Source organism: Oncorhynchus mykiss, chromosome 13, assembly GCF_013265735.2.
Source record: "Oncorhynchus mykiss isolate Arlee chromosome 13, USDA_OmykA_1.1, whole genome shotgun sequence".
In the NCBI taxonomy this organism is placed as follows: Eukaryota; Metazoa; Chordata; class Actinopteri; order Salmoniformes; family Salmonidae; genus Oncorhynchus; species Oncorhynchus mykiss.
This window is the reverse complement of record NC_048577.1, coordinates 48,196,030-48,209,475: the sequence shown is the minus strand read 5'-3', so window position 1 is coordinate 48,209,475 and position 13,446 is coordinate 48,196,030. Positions and strand designations below refer to the sequence as shown.

At 44.6% G+C, this 13,446-nt stretch overlaps 1 protein-coding gene across 1 annotated transcript; it reads right to left on the bottom strand.

Annotated features, from left to right (window-relative positions):
- Window positions 1-4,654: 4,654 nt before the first annotated feature.
- On the bottom strand, window positions 4,655-11,962 carry LOC110486624 (eukaryotic translation initiation factor 3 subunit D). Its single transcript, XM_021558371.2, has 16 exons — window positions 11,669-11,962; window positions 10,840-10,965; window positions 10,694-10,739; window positions 10,396-10,532; window positions 10,211-10,296; window positions 10,006-10,078; window positions 9,692-9,807; window positions 8,872-9,004; window positions 8,502-8,649; window positions 8,169-8,299; window positions 7,922-8,007; window positions 7,575-7,704; window positions 7,311-7,453; window positions 6,984-7,176; window positions 6,648-6,747; window positions 4,655-4,758 (listed from the first exon to the last, which is right to left on the bottom strand). Exons 2-16 carry the CDS (start codon window positions 10,960-10,962, stop codon window positions 4,742-4,744), a joined length of 1,662 nt encoding a protein of 553 aa, XP_021414046.1. The 5' UTR covers window positions 10,963-10,965; window positions 11,669-11,962; the 3' UTR covers window positions 4,655-4,741.
- Window positions 11,963-13,446: the final 1,484 nt, after the last annotated feature.

The window sequence follows — 13,446 nt, the reverse complement described above, 5'->3', positions numbered from 1 at the left end:
AAATAAATAGTGGAAGATATGAATGTCTTTTGGACTGTAGTAGGTATAAAAGTAATCAGGAAGTCAGCAAGGTCTGCTTTCCAGACCTGCTGTTGAACCACAAGATGTGTAAGTACAATGTATTTTCACATTCCATTCTTTATAATGTTCATACATTGAGGAAATACTGGCAGACACAGTATATATTGTTTGTGTCATTTGACAACTGATGGGCATATTTAGGCATCACATAAAACAACTTTCTCATTAAGTACTTTAGGTATAGTATAGTGTTTTACTCACTGTCTGATTTCTCATCTGTGTATCTCCCTTTCTGCCATCTCGTGGACTCCTCTGTGGCCTTCTGTCCCTCCCCTGTCTTCTCCATCTCCAGCTAACCCTCCTCAGCCCCTCCTCTCTGTCCCTGTCCTCCTCCTGGTGCCTCCTCTCCTCCTACTTCTCCCTGACCTCCTCCAGGATTGCTGCGGACAATCTCCCTCCAGACCCCCAGAGAGAAGCTCCTGGAAGGGAACCCCTCCCAACCAGGCATGTTCACCTGCCTCTAGGCAACCTTACCCTGCCTTCTCACCGCCTTCCTGGTCCTTACCCACACCGTGTCAAACACCCCCTCCGCCCAGGATGGTGTTGCCCACAGCACTCTTCCCCGCCTCTCTCAGATAAGGATTATTCACAACCCAGAGACCACAGAGAGAGGGAATGCTTGGCCAAAATGAACAAAGAGAATAACAATTATATTTTATTGCATATCTCTAACCAACCTTTTCTCACAGTATTATAGCTGTGAATGAAAATCACTCATGAGATCATTACAATCATTGTATTGAGAGACAGTTTATCTGACTGCAGTGTGCGTTTTCACTTCCTGTTTCTAGTTTTGCCAGGATTGATCAAAAACTGACCTGGTTGAGAATCTGATCTTCCAGTGTCTTCCATTTCCACCATGACCTCATCTGAATCCACTGTTTATCATACTTGTATGATATGGCAACACACAACCAGTGCCTTCAAAAATACTCCACTTTCATCAGAACTGAATGTACACAGTAGCAGTTTTCCCCAGTCATTCCTCTCCCCTCCCATCTTGGGATGTCTTGTCTGAATGGCTTACGGTCTATAGCCATACCCTACTAATCCGAGCGATCCGAAGTTCACAGTGGGACTGCTTGAATGTTCATCCAGCTTGACAACACTACCATGGCAGGAAATAACAGTCTGTCTGTGACTGCATGGGAACAGCCTCTTTATTGTGCCTGAAGACTCAACTTTTGGACACTGGCTCAGTGCCTGATGAATTGGGAGGGGTTGTTTCTGGACAGGGCCTTGGCAATTATCGAAACAGACTCACTTATCAGTAGTAACACATCTCTGGCAAACAAGATGAGTAAAGAATGAAGGTCATGTTATGTTTGATTGTTGAAGGTCCATCTCAAACAGCTACATATTCATTATTTGGCAGATAAATGCATCGACTGGAAGAACCCCTTTACAGTGGCACAGCTTTGACCAGGTGTTTGAGGTGCAGACAGGTGACATGCCTTGGAAGTGTTGGTCAAGTGATATATATACAGTTGAAGTCAGAAGTTTACATACAGTTAGGTTGGAGTCAAAAAAACTTGTTTTTCAACCACTCCACAAACTTCTTGTTAACAAACTATAGTCTTGGCAAATCAGTTAGGACTACTTTGTGCAAGACACAAGTAATTTTTCCAACAATTGTTTACAGATTATTTCACTGCATCACAATTCCAGTGGGTCAGAAGTTGACATACACAAAGTTGACTGTGCTTTAAAACAGCTTGGAAATTCCAGAAAATTATGTCATGGCTTTAGAAGCTTCTTATTGGCTAATTGACATCATTTGAGTCAATTGGAGGTGTACCTGTGGATGTATTTCAAGGCCTACCTTCAAACTCAGTGCCTCTTTGCTTGACATCATGGGAAAATCAAAAGAAATCAGCCAAGACCTCAGAAAAGAAATGATAGACCACAAGTCTGGTTCATCATTGGGAGCAATTTCCAAATGCCTGAAGGTACCACGTTCATCTGTACAAACAATGGTATGCAAGTATAAACACCATGGGACCACGCAGCCATCATACCACTCAGGAAGGAGATGCGTTCTGTCTCCTAGAGATGAACGTACTTTGGTGAGAAAAGTGCAAATCAATCCCAGAACAACAGCAAAGGACCGTGTGAAGATGCTGGAGGAAACAGGTACAAAAGTATCTATATGCATAGTAAAACAAGTCCTTTATTATATCAACATAACTTGAAAGGCCGCTCAGCAAGGAAGAAGCCACTGCTCCAAAACCCCCATAAAAAAGCCAGACTACGGTTTGCAACTGCACATGGGGACAAAGATCGTACTTTTTGGAGAAATGTCCTCTGGTCTGATGAAACAAAAATATAACTGTTTGGCCATAATGTCCATCATTACGTTTGGAGGAAAAAGGAGGGGGCTTGCAAGCCGAAGAACACCCTCCCAAACGTGAATCACGGGGGTGGCAACATCATGTTGTGGGGGTGCTTTGCTGCAGGAGGGATTGGTACACTTCACAAAATAGATGGCATCATGAGGATGGATGTGGAACTATGTGGATATATTGAAGCAACATCTCAAGACATCAGTCAGGAAGTTAAAGCTTGGTTGCAAATAGGGCTTCCAAATGGACAATGACCTCAAGCATACTTCTAAAGTTGTGGCGAATTGGCTGAAGGACAACAAAGTCAAGGTATTGGAGTGGCCATCACAAAGCCCTGACCTCAAACCTATAGAACATTTGTGGGCAGAACTGAAAAAGCGTGTGAGCAAGGAGGCCTACAAACCTGACTCAGTTACACCAGCTCTGTCAGGAGGAATGGGATAAAATTCACCCAATTTATTGTGGGAAGGCTACCCGAAATGTTTGACCCGAGACCCAATGCTACCAAATACTAATTGAGTGTATGTAAACTTCTGACCTACTGGGAATGTGATGAAAGAAATAAAAACTGAAATAAATAATTCTCTCTACTATTATTCTGACATTTCACATTCTTAAAATAAAGTGGTGATCCGAACTGACCTAGACAGGGAATTTTTACTAGGATTAAATGTCGGGAATTGTGAAAAACTGAGTTTAAATGTATTTGGCTAAGGTGTATGTAAACTTCCGACTTCAACTGTATATTGGTTGTAAAAAGGAAACATTTTTTAAATTCTCCTTTAGTAATACAATTGTAGGCAGAAGTTGGTAGAGTACAGTATATAATAGCTCTCCCCAGGTTCTGCAAAATATCTAAGACATCCTGCAACTCAAATAACCTCCCCAGTCTTCCTTGCGTGACTTTCCCTGTCAACGTTTTAATAAATCTATCCTCCCCGACAGCAGCAACCATCTTGTCAGCAATTAAAAGCTCAGAAGTGGGTTTGACCAAAACTTGACCTTTCATCATAAGTACAGGGTCATAACAAGGTGAACGAGTCTAAGCATCTTCTGACAGGTGGCTGTTTTCATCAGGCCTGCGACAGCCTTGTGTTCTCAGAGCATCAGCCATGGTCCAGACAGGAGGCGGTTTCCGCCTTCTGATAGTGTCTGAAAGGCACAATACTCAAAACAAGTGTTAACACACACACACAGAGGTCTCCTAAAGAGGAGACCTTACAGTTTATCATAACACAATGTATTAACCCTTTAAAAAGGTATGAGGCCTTGGTTTAACCCCCTTCAGAAGTAATCTGGGACATAGATCAGCATGCAGATTTATGTAGCTCTGCCCACCAACTAGTGGTGTGGGGGCTGTGCTTTGGCGAAGTGGGTGGGGTTATATCCTTCCTGTTTGGCCCTGTCCGGGGGTATCATCGGATGGGGCCACAGTGTCTCCTGACCCCTCCTGTCTCAGCCTCCAGTATTTATGCTGCAGTAGTTTGTGTCGGGGGGCTAGGGTCAGTTTGTTATATCTGGAGTACTTCTGTCTTATCCGGTGTCCTGTGTGAATTTAAGTATGCACTCTCTAATTCTCCCTTTTTCTCGGATGATCATGCCTCAGGACTACCTGGCATGATGACTCCTTGCTGTCCCCAGTCCACCTGGCCGTGCTGCTGCTCCAGTTTCAACTGTTCTGCCTGTGGCTATGGAATCCTGACCTGTTCACCAGACGTGCTACCTGTCCCAGACCTATTATTTGACCATGCTGGTCATTTATGAACATTTGAACATCTTGGCCATATTCTGTTATAATCTCCACCCGGCCCAGCCAGAAGAGGACTGGCCACCCCTCATCGCCTGGTTCCTCTAGGTTTCGGCCTTTCTAGGGAGTTTTTCCTAGCCACCGTGCTTCAACACCTGCATTGCTTGCTGTTTGGGGTTTTAGGCTGGGTTTCTGTACAGCACTTTGAGATATTTGCTGATGTACGAAGGGCTATATAATTAAATTTGATTTGACCTACCCAGTAACCATTCACTCAACCGTTATACAGAAAGGTCAAGTATCTAAATATACCAGAATATTCAATTGTTATCAACAATATATACACTTCACAGATGAGCAGAATAGGAATCCTCATTATGACTCATTTTGATGACTCATGCCTGCTTAGTGATTATTTTTCAGTAAGAAAATAATGATCTCTCCTTTCAGTAGGAGAAAATACAAAATAAATGGAAACAAGAGCCAGTTTCTCAGATCTTTATTTGAATGTAACGAGGAAGTATTTTCTGTGTGATGCAGGCCACCTGGTAACTAGTGCAATTGCCACACCTTAGGGTTCTTGTTCATCTAGAAAAAGAGGACAGGGAGTAGAGAGAAATAAGGGGGAGAGAAAAGGACTTTAAAACCAGTAAACATAAGTAATTCAAAACATGTTAATGTATTGTACAAAAACTCAACTATTAATCACATTACTTAAACCATTAGAATACAATCACATAAATAATATAAAGTGTTCAGAGAGCACTGCCCACACATTGTAATATATACAGGGCTTTCGGAAAGTATTCAGACCCCTTCACTTTTCCACATTGTAATCCATTTTAGAAAAGGCTGTAACATCATCCCCCCCAAATCTACAAACAATACCCCTTAATGACAAATAAAAACAGGTTTAGACCTTTCTGCAAATTTATAAAAAATTTAAAACTGGAATTTCACATGTACATAAGTATTCTGACCCTTTACTTAGTACTTTGTTGAAGCACCTTTGGCAGTGATTACAGCCTTGGGTATGATGCTACAAGCTTGGCACACCTGCATTTGGTGAGTTTCTCCCATTTCTCTGCAGATCCTCTCAAGCTCTGTCAGGTTGGATGGGGAGCGACACTACACAGCTATTTTCAGGTCTCTAGACTTTCGATCTGCTTCAAGTCCGGGCTCTGGCTGGGCCACTCAAGGACATTCAGAGAGTTGTCCTGAAGTCACTCCTGCGTTGTCTTGGCTATGTGCTTAGGTTTGCTGTCCTGTTGGAAGGTGAACCTTTTTCCCCAGTCTGAGCGCTCTGGAGCAGGTTCTGTACTTTGCTCTGTTCATCTTTCCCGCAATCCTGACTAGTCTCCCAGTCCCTGCCCTGAAAAACATCCCCACAGCATGATGCTGCTACCACCATGCTTCACTGTAGGGATGGTACTGGCCAGTTGATGAGCGGTGCCTGGTTTCCTCCAGACGTGACGCTTGGCATTCAGGCTAAATAGTTAAATCAGACCAGAGAATCTTGTTTTATATGGTCTGAGAGTCTTTAGGTGCCTTTTGGCAAACTCGACCTCTACCGAGCACACCACCATTCTCATTGACGGGGTTGTAGTGGAGCAGGTTGAGAGCTTCAAGTTCCTTGGCATCCACATCACCAACAAACTAATGGTCCAAGCACACCAAGACAGTTGTGAAGAGGGCACGACAAAACCTATTCCCCCTCAGGAGACTGAAAAGATGTGGCATGGGTTGCATCACTACCTGCTATGGCAACTGCTCGGCCTCCGACCGCAACGCACTACAGAGGGTAGTGCGTACGGCACAGTACATCACTGAGGTCAAGCTTCTTGCCATCCAGGACCTCTATACCAGGCAGTGTCAGAGAAAGGCCCCCCCCCAAAAAATCATAGACGGTTCTCTCTGAGACCGCACGGCAAGCGGTACCGGAGCGCCACGTCTAGGTCCAAGAGGCTTCTAAACAGCTTCTACCTCCAAGCCATAAGACTCCTGAACAGTTATCAAATGGCTACCCAGACTATTTGCATTGCTGCCCCCCCCCCCTACTCTCTGTTACTATCTATACATAGTCACTGTAATAACTCTACCTACATGTATATATTACCTCAATACCGGTGCCCCTGTACCAGTACTCCCTGTATATAGCCCCGCTATTGTTATTTACTGCTGCTCATTTTTTTCCAATGGAAACAGAATGCACCTGAGCTCAATATCAAGTCTCATACCAAAGGCTCTGAATACCTAAAAAGGTATTGCTCTATTTTTTTGCAAATAATTATAAAAAACCTGATTTCGATTTGTCATTATGGGGTATTGTGTGTAGATTGATAAAGGGACAGTTAATTAATTTTAGAATAAGGCTGTAACGTAACAAAATGTGAAAAAAGTGAAGTGGTCTGAATATTTTCCAAATGCACTGTGAACATAGTACAGGTACCGCATAGTGCAATGATGGCAGTCCTCACCTTCCTCCTCCTCATCCTCTTCATCATCATCATCATCTTCTTCCTCATCTTCATCTGAGCTGAAGGTTCCGTCAGGCAAGCTATACACGCGAATCACTTGCTGTTGGCAAAAGCACACAAACACAATGATATTGACTCTCTGTAAGGAACACTAACATTTCTAGGGCTCTGTGTGCAGACACTGTCAGACAATGGGGGAAATCAACTACTACAAGTTGCAGAGACAAGTACTAGTCTTTCAAGTCATTGGCAGCGCTCTACAGAAACAGTCAAGGGCATGCTCTGCTCCATGGTCAACGGTCACAGAGTCTCAATGGTCAGCAGTCCCGGGCTCACCTTGTTGGGGTCCTTGAGGATGAGGTACTTGCCCTCCTCCAGCTTGCGGCAGATGTCGATGACGCAGCGTAGGATGCCCCAGGCGTTCTCCATGCTCAAGTTGATCTGGCTGGCAAACTCAGTGGGCTGGAACTGCTGGGTGCCCAGGACCACGTGGCGCGCAGAGTCCTTCGCGTGATAACGAGACACGTACCTAGAGACAGGGGAGGGCAGGGGATTTAACTGATGGAGGTCATAACCAGGTGAATTTATGGACAATTTGAAGGGGGAAAATGGTTGCACTTGACCAGTGTGAGGTTTTTTTGGGGGTGGGGGGGGGGCACTGACCCTAGCTTGAGGTACTCTGAGCCAGCCAGCATGGCACAGCAGGTCCAGCGGGCCAGTTTGTAGCTGTTGTTCTTCAGCTCGGTGGCCAGAACAGCTCCCCTCTGAGAGTCCAGCTTCTGACGCCAGTCCACTCCATTACAGTGCTTAAGACAAGAACAAACAACATTAAGCATTAGAGGAGAAGTTAACACTGCATGTCATCCCCAGAGATAGTACTAGATATTTGATACTGTATTTTCTGTCATCACTCGTTCCTCCTCTTACCCGGGAGTCCCACTCGTTGAGGGTCTTGACGTTGATGAAGGACACCTCTCCGTTGGCCCCGGTCATCACTCCATCGTGCTCACAGCGTACAATCAGGTCAATGTCCTCCCCCAGCTTCCAGCGGCGGTACCTGAGACAGAAACAGGTGAGTTTACAGGGCTACACAGCTACACCCCTCAACACTAACCCAGAGTCCAGCAGGACACATCACATGGATCCTTTTAAAAACAGGAGAACTCAAACAAATGTAAGACACTTCTTACAGATGTGAATTAACTAACTGTGATTAGATGGTCTGACTGATTAGATGGTCTGCAGTAGTGAGAGCAGCACGGGTCAGTACCCACCTGTAGGCAACAGAGGCCACCTCACTCTTGTCTATGTCCTCCTCTACAAATGGGTTGGGGTTAGGGAACTTGTGCCTCTCCCCGCCCTGAGGGGAAACAAAGACACGGCATCCTATTAGAACTGAAAGAATGAACATCCAATTCAAATGTATTCTTTACAATGGCAGAAATGCTTGGACTTTTTCCACATCACACTCACATTGAAGGAATGTCACTAGACATTGGTGTATAATTGTAATGGTCTTACCATGCGCAGACACTGCTGGCTGAAGTTATGGTTGATGTAGGTAGCCTCCATGGCCAGGTTACGGGGCGAGTTGAAGGAGTTGCCCTCATCCTGTGGTGGCTCGTTGGCAGTCTCACTCACCGTCAACAGATCTGACATGTACAGTTACAGATGGTTAGATGAGCCGAATGCACAAAAACCAAACGCACCCCTAAACATTGGCATTATGACAAGAAAACTTAAATATTAGATAGTTTGATATAAGGTAAACTACTGATTCACTAGTAAACAAAACTTCCTTGATCAGTCAGAGTTGGACCAACAGCTGAATAGATTAACTTGAGAAAGCCTCACCAAAATCAGAGTTGTCTCTCTTGTCAAAGAAGAGCTTGTTGCCCACTCTCTGCACGATAATGTCCCAGGAGTTGACTGAGCGCGTGCAGCACATCAGGGTGGCCAGGATGGCATCGGTGGCAAACACATTGCCCTGGGTCTTAGCCAACTGCAGAGAGGAGGGTATAGGGAATGATTTACATCAGAGCAGAGAACACACTCTACAGGGCAGTAGACATTGTAATAATCATGTTTTTGTTTCTGAAATGTGTGAAACCATTAGCTCTGGACAAGAATGTGCAGACAAAACAACAGGACTGAATCAATAATATGTTGCTCTGGCTTATTGTACCTGGCACAGTGCTGTAAGTGTGGAATTGAGAGGGTGTACCTTGCGGATGACAGGGTCGTCGGTGGTGGTGACTGTGTGAAAGATCCTCTTGATGCTCTTGAGAGGCTTCTCGTTGCGAGTGGTGACACGGTCGAAGGCCTTGTCGTAGTACTCCAACGCACCACAGCACTCACTGAGGGAGAAAGGAAATCAACTGACTTTACGTGGATATGATATTGTCTTCCAGTAGATACAAAAAGGGAAAAAACAGACCAGACTCATTGCAGGTGAAAAGCAGCTTGAACATTTAGACTGTGGGGTTTGTTCTGAACCGTGAGACAGACTGTAAAAAATATGGACAAAGCCATCGATGACATCACCCCATTGTTTCCTATGAGAATGCTCAGTGGCGCATTTCATGATAAGGAAGTGTCATCTCAGCATGTCACCATCCTTTTATACAGAGGAGTTGTTGAAAACCTACTCTATGAAGTAACGTTGAAGGCTAGCTCAGTGCTGCTCCCTCTCATGGAGTATCTCAAGTTGAAGGCCGATAGAGGCACTGCAGGCTGCCATTAGCATCTAGATTATTCTTATAACTTTGTCTGTGATTTTAAAGTAATTGGTTCAAAGACATACATCTGGTGAAATAGAAGGCATTATTGGTACCATGATTGCATTTGAATATTTTGTTTATATACATCCACGAATACTGACCACAAAGAGCACCATTTCCCCTTTCACTATAATGGGGGATACTGTTTTCTGGAAACAATGCCTGCAGTAAGTACCGCGGTCGTCCATCAACTTGAACTCAATGCAAGGGGGCACTCGTTCTCCCCTGGATTGAGCACAGATGCAGTGTTGATAAGTCACTCACATGTCAGTGGGGTCCTCCACCTCCATGTATCTCATCTTCATCAGCCTGGGGAAGTCCATCTCCTCCTTCACCTCCCAGTCACTCCGGACCTCCACCGACGAGTCTCTGGGTTTCAACTGGGCCTTGAAATGAAAGGTATGAGGGGGGAAAGGGAAAGGGGAGGGAGGAGAGACAGGCACGGATGGTAGCGTTAGCAGGTGTTTGGGAAGACTGTTGCTAGAAACTTCATATGACTACATCTGATGTTATCTGAGGAGTATCACAATACGGTTCAGATGTTCGGAGGTGCACTGATGTTGTTGATCTTCCCATACCTGGGATTTCTGGTCCCACTTCTGACGGACGCCAAACTGCTTCTGGAACTTTTTCTGTAGGCGCATGCGATCCCTGGACAGAGCCAGGTGAGATTAGACAGAGTTATAGAGAGAACCAGAGAGAACAACATGTGTTTTAGAAAGTCACATTAGCAGTGGATTGGCTAAACAACTGCAGGCGGCTAAACAACTGCAGGCAGCTCACCTCTCCTTCTGCTTGGCACTCTTCGGGAGGGTCTGCATATTGAACTGGGTCAGGTTCCTGCGGTCCTTGTCCCTGCGCAGATTCCTCTGTAAAAACAGAACAAAACATCCTGTTATAGAAAAGGTGACACAGAAAATACTTTTTGGGGTACTGCGTGTGTGTGGTCGAGCAGGTTAGTCTTGTACCTGTGCAAACCTCATGCGGTTCCTCTGGTAGGCAGTCTTCTGCGTCTTGGCAGTGTCCACCAGCTGGAAGCTCGTCTCGTCCTCCTCATGGAAGTAGGCATACTGACTACCACCCCCAAACTGAGATGAATACTTGTCTGTCAAAACATTCAACCAAATGTCAAATGATGGCATCCATGGTCTGAAATACCTCAAAATCAATATTGAATATAGACATTTAGAATAGGCAATATATTCTGGATTATGTTTACACCATATCATGTTATTATCGTGAATCCTACAATACAATTTAACACACTTGTGTATCTCTTGTCCTGGTAGGTTGCTCCTGTCCAATCAGCCACCTGGACAGAAAAGTAAATCAGTCAGCGTAAGTTCCTCCTCTTGAAGCAGGGCAAACTGCTGTTTATAATTAAAGGTGAGAGGCAGCAGAGGGAGACCAACCTTTCCCAGACGGTCTCCTTTGCTAAAGGGCTGGTAGGGCATGTCCTTAAACTTCTCAGGGACAGCACAGGGACCCCATCCAGAGGGATTGTCCTGGATCTCAGGGGCATGGAACTTCGCCATGGTCTGAGGTTAGGGCAGATGTTGTAAACATTTAAAATGAAACGCAGATTTGAACAATATCTAGTTACCTTATACTATGTATATTAGATAGACATTTGATGTATATACGCAAGTGGATGATAAGATTAGTAACCTAGGCCGCAGGGTCTCAGACAATGAACAGCACTGTTTTCACTCAGCAATGCACTAACATTAGATAGGCATTTCAGTTTGCGCAGTGGCCTAGTCATCACGGACCCAGGACACATAACTCTTGGATTAGTAAGAAACTGCCATCGATAGACTATTTGAATATTGGATTCTCTGCATGATGATTTCTTATGCAATGTACAAGTTATAGCTAACGTCGTTATCTACAATACCCTAGCCTAAGCTTGCTAACGTTAGCCAGCTAGCAGTATATTAACGGGCGACCAAGTTAGATAACTTAGCTAAGCAAAAATGTGACAACACCCAAATCTAGTAAGGTGACATTAATCGGGGACATCAACAAGTGAGCGCAACTACGTTCTGTTTCCATATGGACACTATGGCAAGCTAACCAGCATGCTTGCTAGTTCGTTAGCCAGGTGGCAGATAGCAATCTGCTAAGCTAACGGCGGTGGCAGTAACATCCACTCGAGTACATCTCACATTATGTTTACCCTAAACGTCATTTTAAACATGACATATTCATACATCTTTATATGTCTTATTCGAATCTCACCTTTGAGATTGTGACGACCAAACGGCAGCTTTTATTCGGTCAATCAGCCGAGTCACAGTTTTCTTCTTAAAAGCGCCGTAGAAAAAGGAGGTGGAAAAGTACTGTAAAGAGTTGTTTTCCGGCAGACTATGAGCTTTGTTGCATATTGCTGCCCTTCACAGGTCGGAGTGTGAATTGCACATTTTGTTCAAAAAAAGTGAAATTGGGAGATTTTTTTTTTATTGCACCACCATCTACCCCTAGATATACACCACTATACCCAACAAACCCACCACCCTTCACACTACTTTGGCCCTAACATCCTACACCAGGCCATCACCCTGGGAGGCTGGAACCCCTTCTCTCAAATCCCCCTGTAGTTCTTCTGCACTAAAATCTCAACACCCAAAAATGTCTCTGCTGCTTCTACCACCAAATCAGTCTTCTGGGATTTCCTTTCCATCTGTGCAGTAATGACCATAGCAATAAATGCCAAGAAGTCAACCTTACTAAAGCACAAACTGTTTGGTTTACTCTGTACTGTCCCAATACTCACAGGGATCCTCTCAGGCTCCCTCACCCTTTCTCACCATCCTCTACTTTCCTCACTGTTTTTAGTTGTGGTATTTTATTAGGATCCCCATTAGCTGTTGCTGAAGAGGCAGCTACTCTTCCTGGGGTCCACACAAAACATTACATAATACAGAACATCAATAGACAAGAACAGCTCAAGGACTGAACTACACACATTTAAAATAAGAGCAATAGAACAACAAAAAAGGTCCTACTGACAGTTACACACATTACTGACAGTTACTCACACATCAGTACATATACAGAAATTATTCAGACCCCTTGAACTTTTCCACATTCTGTTACGTTACAGCCTTATTCTAAAATGGATTAAATTGTTTTTTTCCCCCTCATCAATCTAAACATAATACCCTATAATGACAAAGCAAAAACAGGTTTTTAGACATTTTTGCATTGCTTAAAACAAAACGTAAATATGACATTTACGTAAGTATTCAGACGCTTTACTCAGTACTTTGTTGAAGCACCTTAGGCAGGGATTACATCCTTGAGTCTTCTTGGGTATGACGCTGCAAGCTTGGCACACCTGCATTTGGGGAGTTTCTCCCATTCTTCTCTGCAGATCCTCTCAAGCTCTGACAGGTTGGATGGGGAGCGTCGCTGCAAAGCGATTTTAATGTCTCTCCAGAGATGTTCGATCGGGTTCAAGTCCAGTCTTTGGCTGGGCCACTCAAGGACATTCATACACTTGTTCCAAAGCCACTCTTAAGTTGTCTTGGCTGTGTTCTTAGGGTCGTTGTCCTGTTGGAATGTGAACCTTCGCCCCAGTCTGAGGTCCTGAGCGCTCTGGAGCAGGTTTTCACTAAGGATTTCTCTGTACTTTGCTCCGTTCATCTTTGCCTCGATCCCGACTAGTCTCCCAGTCCCTGTCGCTAAAAAACATCCCCACACCATGATGCTGCCACCACCATGCTTCACCGTAGGGGTCGTGCCAGGTTTCCTCCAGATGTGACACTTGGCATTCAGGACAAAGAGTTCAATCTTGGTTTCTTCAGACCAGACAATCTTGTTTCTCATGGTCTGAGAGTCTTTAGGTGCCTTTTGGCAAACTCCAAGAGGGCTGTCATGTGCCTTTTACTGAGGAGTGGCTTCCGTCTGGCCACTCTTCCATAAAGGCTTGATTGGTGGATTGGTGCTACAAAGATGGTTGTCCTTCTGGAACGTTCTCCCATCTCCACAGAGGAACTCTGGAGGACTTTCAGAGT